A 20,196-nucleotide genomic window follows, 5' to 3' on the forward strand; every position below is an offset into this window, starting at 1 on the left:
TACATATTAATGAAGACCCTCATTTTTGGTAACCAGTAATGGATCCAACTGAAATAAACACACTGATAATCTTTTTTTTAAAAAATAAAAAAAAACAGTAATCAACAGAAGTCTGCAACAGAATTCAGCAACTTGCAAAGTTGATTCTCAGATCCCCACATGGTGTAAAGATTATATTTTTAAGGATGACAAGTCCAGTAGCCTGCAAGGGGCAGACTGAAGCAAGAGGGACACGTGGGTCCAGGGGCTATGGAGCCAGGAGAACAAAGGTGGGGTGGGGTAGTTGCACTGTAGTTCTCACATGTGCCACCATAGTGGAGGGTGTCACCAAGAGCCATCATGATGGCACACCAGTGTGCCCAGACCTTTCCATTGTCCACAAACATCTGCAAAGGTAGATTCTTAGGTAAAATCTCCAATTTTTAAGTATTAACAACTAATCCTAAAAAACATTAAGTACTGTGCAGACCCACTGAGGATCTTCATTTGCAGTTTCTAACTTAAACCTTTATATGCAAACAAAATAGAAAATAAAGAAGTGATGTTCTTTGTTGGGGGTGGTTTGGATACTCACTACTGTTCAATACATTTTTTAAAAAAGTCACATATATAATGTCTTTGTATTTTTAGCAACCACTGGTCAGTTATTAGGAGATGAGGATAATGACAGCAATATGCCTAGCACCAAAAAAGAATAAAACGTCAGTGAATATCTGTTCTCTGGCACTTGACATAAACGTCTTTAAGTCATCAAAAGCATGTGCTTTTGTGAAGTACAACAAAATATCTCAAAAATTTTAGCCAGAAGGTAGGAATTTTTATTTTCTTGGCATATTAGCACTTTATTTTCTATATTGTGTTATGAAAAAAACAATTTACTTACATATATACTCAACTTAAAATACTTACAAATACTTAAAGCATTAAAATTTGTAGCAATTTTTTCCTTAACTATTTCTACTGACTTAATGGAATCAGCCAATGAAAGTCAAGTACATGTGTTTAGACTGTAAATGATCTCTTATTTTTTTAACATAATTGTTAAATAATCAGACCTCGCCTTCTCATTATGAAAGTCTCATGATTTTCAGGAATGCTATAGTTCAGTTTGTTGTTGTTGTTCTGGAATCTTGTGACCTCCAAGGCAGGAATTGACAGCCAGCTTCCTGAGGATGACTGGGATTCAATTCACCAGGGTCATCGCTGGCAAAGCTGAATTATCAGACTCAGCAATTTTGAAATACATGGAAGAAATCAAGGTATGGCTGGCTGTTCCTTCTTTTTTCTTTTATAGTCTTCTTGAAATTTTGAAAAAAATGCAATGATGAAAAGTTCAAAAGAAAGGAGGAGCAGACACTGGGCTCTCCCAGGAGTTGGACACATTTGCTGACCCGTCCACATGACTGGTGGAAATTCACCCTCCAGCTAATGGTCGGGCAGACCACAGAAGATCCACAGACTCTCATGCTCCAACTGCCTGGGGAAGGCTCGAGCAAACAATGGGCAAGGATGTGCTCCACACTTACTGGGGAACCTTTGTTCCCCAACAAAGGTTTTCTCAAACCCATGGCTTTCTCAAAAAAATAAATAAATAAAATGAAAATTTTTGAAATAAAAAGGGATGAATGAAAACAATTAAGAGTAGTCAAAGCTACTTTGAAAACTCCTTTCAATTAACTGTCAGATTTAGAATCACTCAATGGAATTGAGCCCAATGAAAGGCAACTGGACTGCTCTGGGTTTGTGAGAGGTTTTTAAAACATCGTACCAAAGATTAGCAGGTAGTTTGTGCTGTGTAAGCCAGAGACCCAACAGTAAGAAAAAATCCACTAACACGTTTCATTCTCTGCTTTCTAATTTAGTTGACGTCTGTCCCCTCTTATTTTTGGTGATGTGCCTTCTTCTCCCTTTCATCTAATCAAAACAAAGACATCTTCACTTCCCCCAGTCTTTAATCTTCTTGGTTAGCTTTGATTACTTGCAAACATTATTTAGCTATCATGTGACTCACGATGTTTAAGATACTTGCTAGCGAGTAGGGGTTTCTCAAGGAAGACATCAAAATAGCAACAGTAAATTGAAAAGTTCAAGGCAAAGTTTAAACTTCTTGTCTCAATGTAAAGTAAATACAAAGGAAAAAAAAACTTATACTATTCTCATTGAGATCTACATATAGTTTATACATATATATGTGTATATATATATATATATATATATAAATTCAATGTACTATATGAAGTCAAATTAGTTTTAAATTTGTTACCACCTCAAACAGTTGATCAACTTTGGTTTAATTATGTTAAAATCTAGAATTATTATTTTTCAAATTTAGTTTTCACCTGGGTGGAGAAAATTTTTTAACTGTATGTATAGGAGGCAATAGAAGCATGGAATGTGTTTTAAAAAAGATTCTCCCAACTTAAAAGAAAACAGTTATCTAAATTTGTTTGATTAGTCTAAATCTTAAGAATAAAAAAAAATAGTCGTAACATTCATTTTATGTAAAATGAAAGCCAACTTTATATTTAGCTTTGTAGCTTGATTGTTTATATATTTTGGTATTTTAAATATAATGTAAATAATCAGTTCAGCATGAACTAGGAATTATATGAAATGCAAATAGAAGTCCAATTTAAAAAGAATTAAATACATACCACATGCTTCATTAAAAAAATGAAAGCCCATTATTATTTATATTATGGATTTACATATGTAAACATTTATTCAGGTAAATATAAAATAAAGTATAATACATACAATAAAAAATTTTTCCTGAAATTATGACATGAAAACTATTAACCTGTTAAATAAGTAATGACTCTAACAAGAAACTCTAAAGGCAGCCTTTTCAAAGGACACTGAGACCTGAGCCTCATCTTTATATCTAGGGTGAGTAAGTGGATAAGGAAAAACATGGCTGCCCAATCTTTGGACAAATGACCAGGTAGGTCTTCCCCTTCTGGAAAATGCACAGGGCCCCTGATGAATCTAACAGTCTTTGGGCTGTAAGTGACATTTTTCTAGCACTCAAGGGAGGTCACTAACTTCTGCAGGGGGATGGTTCTGTGCATTCCTAAGAATACTTCAAAGGCACAGCAGAGAGAGAAAGAGACATCTGGAAATGCCATCAACCAGATTCTAATCTGCCTTCCAGAATCCAGTGTGAAGAAACCAATTTGAATTACTTTAAGAGGGAGACAGAAAAAGACACAGACAGACAGAGAGGCCAAGACAAAAAAGACAGACAGAAAAGGGAGATAAAGACAAGAGACAGGCACAGAAGATTAATGCCCAAAGACCTGTCAGAGCGCAAGATCCTAGAGACACACAAAGACTCCCGGTTAGCCAACAGCACATGAAGTAACTAACACATTCACTTGGATCCTTTTAAACACATGTATGGTAAAAGTCTATCATTCCACTTTTTTCAGCAAAATTATGTCTTTGCTATTTAAATAATAATTACCCTGGAACAAGTGGTAACGCACTGGTTTTTGCTGGAATTTTCCATTGCTCAAGTTTAATTGGCTCAATAGGTAGTACCCGAGCCTGGTACAACAATTCAGAAGAGTCAGGCAGCCCAGCTGCAGCAACAACGGTTCCTTCCTCCTGCCTAATTGCCCCCCAATTTCCTTTCCAAAAGTAACCACTGGGGCTGGTCCCTCACCAGCCTTTCCTATACATTCTGTGCAATCATAACCAAGCGTTTGTGTCTCCCTCCTTTCTGTTCACATCATAGTTGCCACGTGACCATGCACACAGGGTTGCAGTTTTCCCTGCATCTCTCTTGGAGCCACCCAGTTCTTTGAATGGGTATCCTTGATTCCAAGATAGATGAACGGTCACCCCCAGAACACACATCTAACCAGACCCTTACTGATGGCCACACTTAATGATTTTTGCTCTTGGGTTTGCAGCTAGAACTTCACCTAGTAGGAATTACTGCTTTGGGCTTAAACACACAATCATCACCTACTTAATGAAACTTGAAATATCTTACCTATGGACGCTGTGCAAATGTGGTGTGTGGAGAAAGACAAGAATGCCGATTGTCATGTCGTGGGACCTTCACCTCGGTTGCCATGTGAAACACTGGTTGAATAAATGAGGAAAGGCGGCACTATAACCAAAAGTCACAAGGGGACCAGTGCCATGTGCACATTCCTCAGCGGAGGAATTGACGTGGACTCAACAAAACATCCTCATCTTAGGAGCAATGTAATTCTGATCTGCCTGTCAATTGGAAAACTTCTGGTAGCAGCAAAAACTGCAGCAGAAACATCCTAAATAATGAAATGTGTTGCAGACTTCAAAAGAGGGCCGCAGATGAACAACAAATTCAAGAAAAATGGGTTTAGAAATTAGTAGAAAGTTAAGTGTATTCTACAATGTTCTCGAATTTCCAAATGTGGGGACTGCCCTTGTCCAGCGAGATTCCTTTTGGAATTAACTACAAAATCAACTAGCAAATGTGGCCTTTGCCTTTCAGCAGGCTGGCTGACCCCTGCACAGCTGTCTCAGAGGAGGAAGCTTCTAGGGAGTGGACGGTCTCTGCATTCTCCAGCATAGCCACAAACGGGAAAAATGCCCCAGGGCAGGCTCCTCAGGTTAGGGCAGCTTCCTCCCTGAGCTTAATGATCCAGGAACGGTGACACCTTTTTGAATGTCTTGGATGAGCACCTCCATTCTCCCTTTCCTGTTTTGTTATTGCTGTCATGGTTCTGTTTTAAACTCGTGGGCTTAACAGTTAAAACAGGGGACACGGCTCATCACCCTAAAACCAATCAGCTGTCATCCACGATGCTACTTGCCTTACGAGCACGCAAATCACCAGGAGGGAGATTGCAAGGCACCTCCTCTGGAAGGGCGCATTCTCCTTCGGACGCTGGTGCATTTTCCCACCACATTTGTTACAGCAACGACATATGGCGAAGATACAACCCACCACAGGTAGCAGAATGATAAATAACACTCCCAGGATAATGCACAGGATAACGCCGATCTCATAGTGGGCGATCTGCAATTCAAACAAAAGAAACAACACAAACAGTCACACAAAATAGAAAGTGGAACATCCCCGAGTGGACACAATTCATTTTTTTTTTACCTATTCACTATCACGAGTTGAACCTTAATGTGCATAGTTTTCCATTTGAAACTCCCTTCTGAAACAGAATTAAGTTATTAGAATACGGGAACAAGCCATTACTATCTTCCTTTAGATTCCCAGGAAGGTGTCCAAACCAGGGTCAAGTAGTGAATGGTTTAATTTTTTTTTCACTTTTTAAAAATTTGTTCTTTTTAATTATACATGGCAGTGGAATGTATTTTCAGATATTATACATACATGGAGTATAACTTCCCATTTTTGTGTTTGTGCATGATGTGGGCAAATGGTCTAATTTTAATCCCAAATGTATTTTGTTTGCTTGTAAATAGTTTGATAAGTCTTGGCCAGAATACCTGCACAGTGAATCATCTATATAGGTAGGACACACAAAGTTATCAAAGATTTGAGGCCGTCTGGATTGAATCAGTTAGCGACAAATTCATGGTTTCAAAAGAATCTGGAATAGATCTAGATTTAGAACAAAGACCCAGGCTTTCTGAGTCTGATGGTAAAATACAGTCCACTTAGTTTTCCATCCATACATTGTGGTGTATGACTAGAGGAAAGGTGCCTGATTGAGTAGCAGGCACAGCGTGGACACTTAATAACACTTCCCATGCCACACACATGAGGCATAGCCCACGGAAGTACTGGGCTTGGCAGTCCATGTCTAAGACTGGTCCCAAGTTCTCAGGAACAAGTACAACTTCTAGATGCAATCATAGGAATAACTATATTTTCATTATCACACTGGCTTTATTCCAAGAAAAATGAAAATGAATGAAACTTGACCTGCTCCAATTCATGCATATACCTACATTTCTTAAGAATGGCAGAAAATTGCAGTTGGCAGTGGGCAACCTACAGACAAGCTAGACAGCAATAGATGCTGAGGCCAAGCAGAGCTATAAAGGAAACACAGATCCTGTTCTTACAGCTGAGCGCTGAGAGCTGCTCTCCTGCCTGAGTTCCTATTCAACCTGCCTGACCCTAGTTTTCCATAATAATCAAGCAAAGTCTACTTTCTTTTGTTGCCATGAATTGGGCGATAGGCAAGAAGGCCTGGGGGCAGCAACCCCCTCTTGCCTGTCCATCCTGTAACATGTCAGAAGCTGAACATCAGCAAACTAACCAAGAATGGCCTGAGGACCTAACGATCCTTGCTCTGGAGATCTGCAGAACTAAACAGCATCCTGTGACTAGGTATTTGGGATCACATGTGCATGACCTGGCCCACTCCCTGTGAAAAGACACCTGCCAGTCTGGAAGCACCCATCAACTGCCTTTATAAGCCACTCCCAAGTCAGCTTCCTGGCAAGACAGGCTTGTGACAAGAGTCCCTCATCTCTTCCAGCTGTTTTTCAAATGAAGTTACCTTCCTTGGCTCAATACCTTGTCTCTTGACTAAATTGATCTGTGATGCAGCAAATGGCCAGACCTGGGTTGGGTCACATTCCTGGGAGCAAATACTTCCTCAGTCCTGGACCCCATCAGCATACTGTGTGGGGAGGAGAATCACATGGCCTAACATAATGACATGCACTAATTACATGAATTCATATCAAGAAACAGTAATTCACTCTCTGGGTGAATGCTTGGGTATTAAATCAGGTGCATGTTACACTTGAATACCATCTTCTTCAATATTCAGATTAAAATGCTAAAAAGAAAAACAAAGTAGCTGAATTTTGATGCATTCATGAGTTACATTTGTGTGCTTCACGTTGACCCCCTTCCCACCGCCATGAAGAGCCATGTGCAGCAGATTCTTCAACACTTCCTCAAAGATTAGTATCTTTGGCCAACTAAGGAACCATCCCAGACACTCCAAACTCCTACATACTTACGTATTTTGCTATTCCAAATATTCTATTTATTAATCTGAAAGGAATTTTAAACCCTTTCTGAATCCCAGGAGACACTAAACCCAAGCCCAGGAAGAAGGTATATTTAAATGTTGACAATGCACTAATTTAGCTTCAAGTACAAATTTTGTACTTTCTGTAGAACCTTCCCAATGTTGCTGGCTAAATCAGGCAGTATGGAGACTCAGAATGCATCATTTTGAAAGTCAACTCCTAGGCTAAAGGCTAGGCAAGATCTGGGAGTATGCAAATTATTTTTTGATACACCAAGATCTTAAAGCACTAGATTATGCTCAAGACAAGATTAAAGATGAATGTAGAAACAACAATGAAATGAATAACTAAAAACCATCAAAGGGAAGGCAGCAAAGAAGAACAGAAAGCTCTAAGCAAAGCAGCGCTACTTAACTGCCTTCAGGCAAAGAGCAACATGCGAGCGACAGCAGACATGAGCTTTACCTTCAGGATCAAGACTATGTTTTCTGGCTGTGAAGTCAAAGCAGTTGAGGAATTTGTGTGTAGCAGAGGCAGCGGCACCAAGAAAACAGACAGGAAAAGTCACGTGAGTGATTGACCACAACCGAGAACATTAGCAACCCACACAGAGAAAATCAAGCAACAGAAGAACGACATAAGAAAGAAGTGTTAAGACCCGAGTGTGCATTTGAGGAACTGTTCTGAGTAGAGCCAAGTTCTGAAACTTACATTTCAATTACTGAAAGCTTCTTGGTTTGGTTTTGTCTTTGTACCAGGGATTGAACCCAGGGGCACTTAACCACTGAGCCACATCCCCAGCCCTTTTTATTTTTTACTTTGAGATAGGGGCTCACTAAGATGCTTAGGGCCTTGCTAATTGCAGAAGCTGGCTTTGAACTTATGATTTTCCTGTCTCGGCCTCACAAGCGGCTAGGATTTCAGGCGTGTGCCACACCTGGAGAAAGGTTTTTAATCAGTATGGGTCACTTGTGAAAAAGTGAATTAGAAAGTCACAAATGCTTAGCATGCTAACCATGTGATCTTCATAAAAGAGAAAACCAGAGGCTGACTAGAGTCCCATCCTCTCTAAAATGAAATCTGCTGGTGTCCTCCTGGCTTCACAGTGGTCAATGGAGTTCCGCCATTTTTATTCCAAACTTTTCAATCGGTTCTGTATCATCTGATCTTGGCTTCAGGTGCCTGTTCTTCTCAACCATCCTTGACCATCTTAAGGTGTTTGTTGTCACCCTATAAAACGTCCCCAAAACGTGTCCTGTGTGCTGCCCTTCTTCATTCTGTTCCCTCCAGTGCTGCATCTTCACCCAGAACGTTATTCTCATTTGCTCTTCTCCTGATGAAACTCAACACTGAGTCTAGGTGTTGCCTCCTCAAGACATTCGGGTGCCCAACATCCTCTACTTACCACCATGGAGCCCTACACTTGGCCTGTGGCAGCAGAGATGCTCCGTAGAGGAACCAGCTGCCATACAGCTATCTCCACACCCTGTTTATGTCTGGGAGAGCAAGACCTGTGACAGTCATGCTCACCGTATGCTCCCAGGTGCCCAGCCCAGGACCTGGCACTAACAGTCACCCAGTCAAACTCTGATGAACTGATGAACTGAGGAACAGGAGCCCCAACCGTATACTGTTCACCAACAATTCCTAAACAATGGTGCAGAGATGGGGGCTGGCAGTGTTGGGGATAGACCAACCCATAGTGAAGATGCGATGAGTTTTCCATAAAGCTAGATTTGCTCAATTTATAAAACTATCCTTTTCGGGTGATATGTGTAGGAAGGAAAACGGAAGTCATTATGGATTTTATGCTTAATTTTTTGTACGTATATGTGGCCCTGAGGATTAAACCCAGGAGCACTCTACCCATAAGCCACATCCCTAGTCTTTTTTCATTCTATTTTTGAGACAGGGCCTTGCTAGGTTGCCCAGGCTGGCCTCAAACTTTCAATCCTTCTTCCTCAGCATCCCGAGTTGGTCCCATAGGCTTATTAACCCTCAGGGCTCAGTATCCCAAATGTGCCAACCACAAGCACTTCACAGTGAATGTTAAAAACACTGACTTCCGGGCTCTACCCTAGAGTGTGTGAGTCAGGACATGTGGAAAGACCAGCAATTGTCTTTAATAAGAGCCCTGGTGATTGTAGTGTTATTCTGAACTCACCGTTAGTTCAGTGTGGGAACCCTGCCCTAGTCTGGCTACAATGGCTGGCCACTCTGGGCTGTGGCCGGGGCAGAGCCACCCATAAGTTACAATAATCAGCCGATTCTTTCATGTTCATTTCTTCCACCCAAGAGTCACCCTGCCCTGATACGCATGATAGGGTGGCAGCCCACACCTCTGGGGAGCTGGGTGCATTTCACTGTTTCTCTTTCCACGCTGGCTGTCATGCAGATCTTATCTTCTGTGTAATGTGGCAGTGTGAGTCCTGGCTCTGCCACTTAGTGTCTGTGATTCTCTACTCCAGTTGCTCATTATGGTCACTTAGGGAGCATTTAAAACATACCAGTAGCCAGCCAACCCTGAACAACTACATCAGAATGGGGTCTAGACATTGCTATCCACACTCCACTGAGCTTCAGTTTCCTGGCTGACAGAATGGGAATAAGCCGAGACCATACCTTATGCTGCTATTGCAAGAACTACATGAGAAAACAGCAGGAATGTGATTTGTGCCTTCTTCTATTCCAGGTGTCTTGATGAATGTTAAGTGAACTGATACTCTCGAATTCCTAAGACCAATGCCTGCCAGGGTGATGCTCAAGCGCCACCTGAGCTCCAGGAGCCTTGAACCGTGATTCCTGGTGGTGCACTACCCTGCCCTGTGCTCTCCATGTGCCATGGCAAGGGAACTGAGCTTTCTTATTGGCAGAGTGTCCTGTCCCCCTGGGAGGGCCGGAAACGGGAGCTAAGTCACTTACGCCTCAGATAAGTAGGTGGCATCCAAACTCACAACCCTGCTTGTGTGAGCACCTAACATTTACTAAATGCCGCATTGGTGTCCAGTGATTTTTTAGGATGTTAGTGCTAGTGAGTTTGTCACAGCAACAGGGACGAGTCCCAAGCCCTGTACCTTTCCCCAGAGGAAACATAAAGAAAGGGCAAGGAAATAAGTGAGAAATGAAATAAATGAGGAAAGGATGAAGTGGCTGAATCTAGTAGAGAGCTGATCAAGAAATAAGAGTAGAGGTAAAACACCACCACGTGGAAACGAATCCAGTAACCATGACAAGGAAATTCGTGAGTCCCGCTGACAGAGATGCACAGAACAACCAAGATGGCAAGCAGCAGGTGGGGAGGGTCTGCTAGGAGAATGGACTCCGTGAAAGGTTGCCCTTGAAAACTGTGGATAATACTTACTGGTTACCAGTGGGAGGTGGTTTTAAGGAATCTACCCAGATGCCCCAAGCCAGGCATTCTATCACGTAAGAACCATGTCCTTCCTCTTAATTGACAAGTGCTAGGCTTGCCTTCTCGAGTTGCCTTCTAGGCAGAACCCCAAGGGAGCATGTCACTGAGTGACACCATGCTGTACTCCTCTTGTACCGTCAACCAGGATGTGGAGGGTCTGGGAAGTGGCTCACCCCCAAGCTCTGACCCCCAAGAGAACGGGTTCCGGAGCTCTGCGAAAAGGGCTGAGGGTGGTGTGGCTCACTTCTGTATCATGAGCCCAGGCCCTGGCAATAAATGGGGTGGACACTTCAGCTGCCCGTGTCCTCTCTGGCTCAGCACCTCAGATGGACAGACGAGTCTTGTGAAAACCAGAAGAATCAGCAGATATCGGTCACAAGGAAGTACGTCTGGGACCCGGCACGTGCTGAGGAGATGCTGTGATTCCGTTTGAGGGCACCAGGACCATCAGAGTTGTTTTGAGGTCATCTGTTCACTGCTCCTTTCTCATCACAGCCCCCATGATCCCCCTTTAAGACTTACTCAAAGACAAGGAGAGCTTAGTCCCCCACCACCCAGACTTGCCTCCACCCATGCCTCATCCTGGCTATAGAATCTCTCACAGGTTCTCTGAGAACACATTCAGTATTCCTTCCTCGGCAAACTGGGGATTCAGTCACACTGGAGTAACAGGTAACTTGGGACGTGACCATTTCTGCCCAGGGACAATCACCCACTCTAAAAATTTGTGGCTGAAAATGTGCAAGGACAGCTGAGTCCGTGACACTCTCTGCACATAGCCAAAGAGCTCAGATAAGACCTGTTTCTTCCAAGCAGTCCTGTGGCTTGGAACAAGGCTCACATTCATTGACGCTATTTGTTCTTTCAGAGTCAGAATGGTCTGGGTGCAAATCCCAGCTTCCTCACTCAGCCACTGGGTGACCTTAGGCAAGTTCCCTTGGCCTCTCTGAGTACAGGACTTCTTCTGCCTTTACAATGGCACAATTGCTTGCTCCTTGGAAGGCTGTCCTTGTGAGAGTTAGAAACAAGGCAATGCTCATAACCCAGAGCCTGGCACAGACAGCCAGAGATGGCGGCTCCTACTTTCACAGGGAAGATGGTGAGCTAGTGTAAGAACAGGCTTTCAGAAGCTGTTGAGTGGCCTGGTGCTTCCAGCCAAGTGTTTTTGGTGGATGTAAGACTTTACTTCTCACTCTCCTGGCCTTTCAGTCAGTCTTAAAGGCCAGCTGCACACGGAGTCCTCCCTGGTTTCCCCAGGGCAGGGTCCCTCTCTGAACACCCTGGCCCTGATCACGGGGTACACATACCCCTCCATCTCGCCGGCCAGTTACCCAGGGTCTCAGTCTGCACAGCTGCCATGACAGAGCACCACAGACACGGTGGCTTCCACAGTGGACACTCATGTCCCCGCAGTTCTAGAAGCTGCAGAATGCCACGTCAAGGTGCCGGCAGGGCTGGTTTCTGTGCTGCCTCTCTCCTGGATGGCTTGAGGGCGCTCACCTTCTGGCTGGAGCATCACGTGCTTTTCTCTGCCTAACTGTGTCCTTGCTTTCCCTTCTTATAAGGACACCAGTCATAATGGATGAGGGCCACCCTAACCCTCATTTCAGTAATTACCACTTTGAAAATCCTTTGTCCAAATATAGTCACGTTCTGAGCTCCTGAGTAAGACGACGTGAAAGTGAGAATTCTGGACGCAAGTCAGCCCATATCATCCAAGCACTTGTCTGTTTCTTGGCCTCTCTTTCGCCAACTCTGAATTCTTGGAGGAAGAGCCATACTCTGGCATGTTTGAACCCCTACCATGCATTGATCCTAACTGGAACTCCATAAATATAAATTGAGCAACTACACTGTAATAACTAAAAGAGAGAAAAAGCCTGGGTAAAAAAAAATGTCACGAAAGAGAAGGGGTCCAAGGGTCACTCACTCCTTGGAACAAAAGGTCTACACTTGTGACAGCTTTTGAATCTCCTTAGGAAGAAAGTCCGCTGAAGACCCCCAAACAGAGATCACTGACTCAGCTGCCCAGGTCCTTGGCCATCAAGGGACCCAAAGATGCAGCACAGAGCCAGGAGAAAGAGACCAGGGAGGCTCGACCCCAGGACCACTCACCTGGACAGTCCTTACCTGTGTGCCTGTGCTATGTGGACCCAGTGAAGTCGTCCTCGGTGCCTGCCCATGCCCTCGGGCCTCTACCATCCTGGTGTGCCTCCTCAGACTTCTAACTACCGGCATCGTTAATTCTGCTTGAGGGCTTTCTCCAGAACCACAGAAGGTCAGAAGTACTCAGAAGTGAACGCTGTCCTCCACACTTAAGCAGCCCTTAGGCAGCGCAGCTTGGTCTTGGTATATAGAAACTGCAGCTCCCTGGCCCTTCCTTCCCCAGGTAACCTGGAGGCTGATGTTTTGCAGGTTCCCAGGGCTCTTCTGCAGTACGCAGTTGTTACCCCCTGGGCAGGTGGCTCACTGGAACCCTTCCCCACATCCCAGTTGGTGTTCCCTGCCCCTCCCTGTTCTTCACTCCTTGACTCAGGGGGCAGTGGGGACAATTTATCAAATGCAGCAGTTACCTGACTAAACCCAGCCCTCCCAAGATGCCCTGACTTCTTTGGTGTCTTTGCTTAATTAAATCCCTTCTCCCTGGATAACCGTAGAAAGTGTGATCCAATTCCACGTTAAGGGAACATTCAGTTCATTCAAGTGGGCTCAGGTCTGTATCCTCTCTCTACCCCCCTCCCTCATCGGTTTTTATCAGTATCCCCGAGGGCAGAGCAGCTCCCAATTTAATACTAAGCTGAGCATGAAGGAGCTGTCCAGTTAAGAATCCTGGAATGGTCAGTGCAGTGGCACTGAAGGGTAAAATGCTTTCGCAGTGAGCTGCATCCAGGAAGGAGGAAGGCTCCTCCGCCATCTTAGGCTTTCCTGCCATCAGATATAAATGACATTTAGAGAAGGTTTTCTCTTTGACTTCTATATTCACTTTTCTCTTGAGTAGCATTTTATTGCAAATTGAGAATATGATGAGGTCATTTATAACTATAGCACCTGAGGTCACTGTCCACTGGGCAAGTGTTAACTGCCCCCACTCAAACACTAGCACTGAGATTTGTGGCGCTAGTCAGTAAAGAATGTCCACCAGGACCTCTGCTTACTGGAACTCAAGGACCTCAGCTACTCTAGCAGAGAACAGGGCCACATGCCTTGCTTACCTTGCTAAGGACCGAGAAAGTGACCAACAGACTCAACTAATTTTTATTGTTCTCCATACAAGGCAGCAATTATTTGTCTGTGGGTTTCCCAGAAAACCTACTCTCATAACAAACCAAGATCAAAAGAACGAACATCCTTCCATTTAGGTGTCAGTCACAAAACCAAACCAGTGAATCCGCAGCACCGTGAGTGTCAAGCAGAGAGGTACTTTCTGAGATTCTGTCCACTCGCCTGCTGATGGGGTCCTGACTCACCTTCCTTTCTCTCTGGTCAACCTACCTGCTTCCTTCATACCTGACCCTTGGCTCACGTGGTTCCCAGTCTGGGATGCGACAGAGACACCTCCCACCTGCTCTTGACCTCTTATCCTTTCCACCCCAAAGTCAATCCCTCTTGGAGGAGCTTCTGGACAGAACCAACTCTCCCTGTTCTCTGAAGGTCACTTATGGAGGTGAAGCTACTTTCTAACCGGTTGTCTTCTAAAATGAAGCAATCTGTCACCAATTGTAGAGATTTTCAAACAAGTCTACTCTTATCCCTTTGCTAAAAAATGTTAATATTTCTTTGGGGGAAATTTTAACTTCTTAACAACATACAGTTTGAAAGATTTTCTTCAAATGCTACTTTCAAAATTTCTGCTGTCATTAAAATGGGATCAATAAGGTTGTTCAATGGCCGATAACAAAGGATACTGAAATTACTGATTAAATAATGGCTATTTGAAGATCTATTTGCAACTCAGCCAAGATTTTTCTCATACATGTTATTTTTAATAACAAACACATCAATAAAAAATTACCTCGTCATAAACAGCTGAGACTTCAAATTTGTTCCGTATAAATTTTCTGATGGAGTCTGGGGGAAAAGAGCCACAAAATAGCAAAATTATTTTTTCAGGAAAAATATAAAATGCATATTTAGAAAAAATAGGTTTATCTACGCTTACAAATTATTACTTCTATGTATAGTATTCTATGGTTTTGTTCTTATTTTTTAATGTAGGTAAATAATTGAATTAATGAGCCTTTGACTCATTAATTGAAAGCAAAGAAGCAAATATTTTTGATTCACTGTTTGGCCAGTGGCAGAATTAAAGGGTTGCTATTCTAAAGGTTTCATAATTTCTCATGATATCCCTTAATATTTATTTACCAGCAAACAAAAGGCAGCTCATTAACAATCACTAATAAAATGTTATGTTCAAATTGCTAATTATTATTTGCAAAAAACTTACCTTTTGATAAGTCCACATTTGCATAATATTTTTTCAAATGAGTCTAGAAGTCAACCTAATCCAAAAGTACTTAGTATAGGAAACCCCTCTGTTTCCCATGAGCAGAGCATGAAATGTCATGCAAAATTGCATTTGTCCTCCCGTTTCATTTTCCTACATTTTCAAATTCTCATAGGGCTGGGCCAGAAACGAATGATACAGGACAACTGAGGCCGGACAGTGAAGGACATGCTAAGGAAGCAAATAGGGATTGGTGAGCAAGCCAAGGCTCCAGCTCCCCTCTCCTGTTGGGCCTCCTGCCCACCATGCCGCCCACAGTCACACGCCAGGAATGAGCTTCCATTCGATACACAGAAGACACCTGAGCAGGTGTTTAAAGATTAGGCTGCAGGAAAAGGGATAGGGACTGGGGAACCCAAGCAGTTATTCCACGGCACCCACAGGCTGCACAGGGGCAGGAGGGAGCCTAAGGCAGACCTGCCCGACAGGCTGCCTTCCTCTCAACCAGGCTTTGGTCTGTCCTGTAGATTAGACTTCTATCAGAATTTCACTGGATTAAAGTGATACTGGTCTTGGAAATCAAAATTGGGTCCTCATTCCCCTGGTGTTGAAGATTAAACACCCCAGAAACACTGAGGCAAGCGTAGAAAGCGAATTTTATTTAAGAAAGAGACAGAACAGAGATAGCAAGCTTCTTCGGAGAGAAGTTAGGGCCAAAGCTGATTGCCCAGGGGAGTCAGGGGGTCTTGCTTTTTTATAGAGCCCCCGCTCCTTCCTGCAACTGGTGGCCCTTTCTCTCTGGTGTCTGCCGGCCCCTCCAGGCTGTGTGGAGTAAGCAGGTCCACTCTGAACCTGGGGTGCAGGGGGAGGTATCCTGGGAGCAGGAGCCAACCCTGCGGAACCCAGCTCTGGAACTGGAGCTACTCTGTCTGACTGCCTCTCTCAGACACCAGGCCAGAGGACTGCGATTGCACAAAGTCTCCCTGAGGCTAAGCAGGGACAGATCACATCCTTCTAAGTGAACCTGGACAAGGCTCTATCAGTAGCACATACAACAGAAGACTAATAGACAGAGGAGGCAGCTTGGGCCATGGCAGCCACAGAGAAGCGGACTCCCCCAAGTTCTAGCAGGTTCTACCAGAAGTGTGTTTGAGGACCCCCCAGCCTCTCCCTGGTGGTCCTGGGAGTCCGAGGAATGGTCCTAGCTACATCTACAGCACTACCCCCTGGCAGCTGACTCCTGTTCTTTGGCTGCCAGTAGACACTGTCCCCTTGCTGTGAGGGCAAAAACCCATCTAAGCTTTTGGAGCAGAGATGTTCTCACTTCCTGTGAGATAGAGCAGCACTCTCCTATAGAAATACAATGGGAGCCACTTAAGTGATTCTATTATTTATTTGTAGTTTAATATATATTGAGAAATGACAGCTGAACATATTAATGGGATACAAAATAACAGCATGACTTTTGAATACCAAGTCAGGGCTAAACAAAGTCAACCAACCCAGCCGTCGCCTCAAACATCTGATATCCAACAGAAGAATGGATAAAGAAAATGTGGTATGTCAGCCCTACCGAAGAATGAAATCACGGCATTTGCTGGTAAATGGATGGAACTGGAGAACATCACACCTAGTGAAATAAACCAGAAAGTCAAGGGTTGAATTTTTCTCTCATATACAGAAAAATATGAGATTTTCATGGGATTCCCTCCCCTGCTTTTTTCCCTAGAGCAAAATAAGGGGGAAAAAGGGAGAAGGAATCCCATGAAAATAGAAGGGAGGTCAGCAGAGCCAAGGAAGGGGAGTGAAGTGGAGGGACTGGTAAAGAAGGGAAGAACTGCAGAGTGAATTTGACCAGATTATGTTATGTCCATATATGAATATACCACAGGGAATTCCACCTGGACGTGTATCTACAAAGCCCCCATTTAAAAACAATGAACAAATACAAGGAAGACCAGGAGACCAGAGGAAGGGGAAGGGGGGGGATGGAGGGGAGGGAAAGAAGTAGTACTGGGGGTTGAAATGGAGCAAATTATATTTCAGGTACAATGACATCAAAATGAACCCCACTATTATGTATAACTATCGTGCACTGATAAAATATTTTAAAATGCTTAAGAAAAAAGTTGGTATGTCACATGCCATTTCAGAAGAAAGCATTCTTAAGAAATTTGTGCTTTTCTTTTCGTTTGAGCTAGGTATACCAGGAGGGCATGGTAATTCCAGGTATCTAGCAGTTACTTATTCGCATTGTATAAAGTTTTTCTTTAGTAGTGTATTTAAGAGACTTTTCAAGTTCAGAACTTTTTATTTTCAACAAGTTGATGAAGATGTGCCAAATAAATAAATACATAAATAAAAAATAAATAAATAAAAAATTTAAACATAAAATTTAAAAAAAAAAAAAAACAACATTTGATATCTTCCACGACAGGCATCTTTGAGATCTGTCCTTCCAGCGACATTAAAGTGTACATTATCAGCTCCTAGCCACTGTGCAACAAATTAAAAAAAAAAAAAAAAAGAATCAAACAACTTCATTCCTCTTATCTGAGGCATTATGTCCTTTGATTGTTGTTCCCTCCTTCTCCTGCCCACCCCTCAGCCTCTGTGGCAGCCATCCTACCCTCAGCTTGTTTGAATTCATTGTTTTGATTCAACAGACAGTGAGACTATGCCGTTATTTTTGGCTTACTTCACCTGGCGTGAGAGTCTCCAGTTCTACTTATGTTGTCACAAATGGCAAGCATCTCTTCCCTTTTTCAGGTTGAATAGTGCTTCAGTGCGTATCTGTACAATTTTTAATCCACTCATCCCTTGCTGGACACAAGGCGATTCCTTAACTTGCCTACTGTGGATAGTGCTGTGGTGAACACAGTGTGCAGGGACCTCCTAGACACACTAATTTAAAATCTTGGTGGATATCCAGAAGTGGAATTGCTGGGTCATATAAAATTCTATTTTTAGTTTCTTGAGGAACCTCCATACAGTTTTCCATAATGGCTGTGCTGAAATCCCCACCAACAACGTACAAGAGTTCCCTTTTTCTCCACACTCTCACCAACATGTGCCATCTCTAGGCTCTTTGGTAATATTCATTCTAATAAGTGATATCTGTCAGGTACTACGTCACTGTGGTTTTAATTTGCATCTTGCTAATGATTGGTGACATTGAGCCTTTTTTTTCATATGTCACCTGGTGATTAAGGTACCCATCAACCCCCAGGTGACACACAAGACAAGCCACAAACACAAACACCTTAACCCAGTGCTTACCAAGGATGATGACATCATGACCAACACAGCGCTGACGGTTTCCAAGTGAACGATTTTATACTGACATTTCCCATCCCCTTTGCCAATTTTTCAGCCCAATGAGTGCATAGCCCAGTGCGGGTTGTAAGTCAGGTGAGCCATGGTAACGGCAGCCTCCATTTGTTCTGAGTGTGCTATGCACTTAAACCTGACCCAGTCTTCAGGGTCATTTAACATTATCTAACCATCTGTCAAGTGCCCACGATGAGCCACGCAACGTGATACACACAGGGCAGGACATATAGGTCCTAGGCCACTCTTGAGAAAATAGTCTTCTCTTGCCCTCCAGGAGGCTTCCATGTGGAGATGACAGTGACACCATATCCTTCCTGGGCTCCTGGGGGTGCCTTCCACCACAGGGTTGGAGGCTCTGGCCCCCTCTGCCACACAGCAATTCATCTCCCAGTATGCCAATTCCATGGTTTTTTCAACAATGAAATATTTTCTTGACATATCATGGTGTATGGAAGACATTTCAGCTAACAGATAAGGAGGTTATTTTCATAGTGAAAGACTGTTTCTCTGTGTCTGGCCTTGCAGAATCATGTGCAGGACTCCAGAAGAGGGGCTCTGCAGGGTCCAAGAACAGCTGCTGAAAACCTCTCCTTGTTCAACTTCTGGATCTTATGCCTTCTCACCTGGGGGTTGCTTTTAGTTTTATAGGAGGATATGAATCAGGAAATCTATCAGCAGGAGGCTAATTCTGATTCCCTTGCATTACACATGCATCAACTTAGAAGGTAGCTGGGTTTGGTTCTTGGCCCTGTGTGTCAATTCTCTATAGAAGTTGTGTGATGTCTCAAGTCACAGTAATAAGAAAAGTGCCCTGTGCGGGATCCTACATATGATGGATATACCTCCCTTAGCCCAGTCAAAACTCATCTTTAACCAAGACATTTCTGTTCGCTCACTGACTTCTTTAATACATATGCAGTTCAACCTCAAGCTGGGCCTAGTAGAATTTCACTCTCGAAATGTTTCCTTGGAAAGTGGATAGAGAATTCTAAAACCCCTGTTATTTGCGGTTGATTTATCAGCTGTGTCCTGAGCTTAAGTGCTCTTGGAAAGATTCTGCTGATGGTATCTGTAAGTCAGTTCTCTTGGGCTCTTGGGTTTGCTTAGAAATGTGATTAATTAAGAGAATAAACAGTGTTAAATGTCTCTCTGTGGGGAGATGACAAAGCCTCACTTTTGCTCTCAGTGCCACTGTCTTACACCCAGTTTGGGGATCCCCCACATGGCTCTGTGCTAAGAAGGACTTAGTGTGCTATTCTGTGTTAATGCACTATGAATCGAAGTGAAAAAGCTGTTTATACTTTTACTCTTAACAGTTTTATGAATAGAATAATATGATGTTCCAGTTCAATTTCGAGACTTGCAAGTAGGAAATGTACAAATCATGATTTTAGTAAATTAGATACTAATTAAAACACACAATAATTATTTCTTTCTGGGCATGAAAGATTTTCCACAGATTCTTAAAAATAAACTTGACAACTTGCTCCTGACTAGACCAAATTTCCTGCTGGGACCAGGGGCAGACAGGCAAACCAACTGGAACGCTTGAGAAACAGAGATAACATAAATCTAGAGAGTTCTAGAGGGTTGTGTTGGCATTGCACAGGTAAGGAAGATCAAGAAGCACTGTTCCCTGAGCAAAATGCTCAGCCCGATCCACATGATACACCACATCAATACGTGAGTGTCTTCACCTCCACTCTGGTACCCCATAGCCTTCAGCACTCTGCTCCCTACTAGCCCCTCAGCAAGTGACCCAGCATGTGAGTGCTCAGCAGGATTCATGTGTTGCCTCCCCTTCTTTGTCCCGCTGCTTGACTCTACTAGCCAGCCCTCACAGTTAGGTGGGACCATGCAGACATACACGCACTTCTAGGTCTGGCCTCTAAACCCTCCCACAAGACCACACGTTTGCCTCCTTCTCCATCTCCCAGCCAAACATGGAGGATCCCATGGAGAATTCTGAAGCCCAGGGGCATGGCAGAACCTTTAGGCAGAGCAAGTAGAATCCTAGTTCAATGCCCTAACTCTT

The 20,196-nt window shown here is 43.4% G+C and overlaps 1 protein-coding gene across 9 annotated transcripts in view; it reads right to left on the reverse strand.

Moving 5' to 3' along the window:
* Prom1 (prominin 1) overlaps window positions 1-20,196 on the reverse strand; it is a 126,421-nt gene that overhangs the window by 72,307 nt on the left and 33,918 nt on the right. For 7 of the 9 annotated variants that reach the window (XR_011707953.1, XM_071614161.1, XM_071614162.1 and 4 more), the window contains 3 exons: window positions 14,394-14,449; window positions 7,435-7,461; window positions 4,812-5,017 (listed from right to left, as the gene is read on the reverse strand). Coding sequence is in view for 7 of the 9 variants with exons in the window: in XM_071614161.1 (XP_071470262.1) it covers window positions 4,812-5,017; window positions 7,435-7,461; window positions 14,394-14,449 (289 nt within the window). In the remaining 2 variants the exon portion in view is untranslated. The remainder of the gene's footprint in view (window positions 1-4,811; window positions 5,018-7,434; window positions 7,462-14,393; window positions 14,450-20,196) is intronic. The other 2 variants (XR_011707954.1, XM_071614165.1) reach the window with 1 other exon arrangement.

Source organism: Marmota flaviventris, chromosome 7 (genome assembly GCF_047511675.1).
Source record: "Marmota flaviventris isolate mMarFla1 chromosome 7, mMarFla1.hap1, whole genome shotgun sequence".
Classification (NCBI taxonomy): domain Eukaryota; kingdom Metazoa; phylum Chordata; class Mammalia; order Rodentia; family Sciuridae; genus Marmota; species Marmota flaviventris.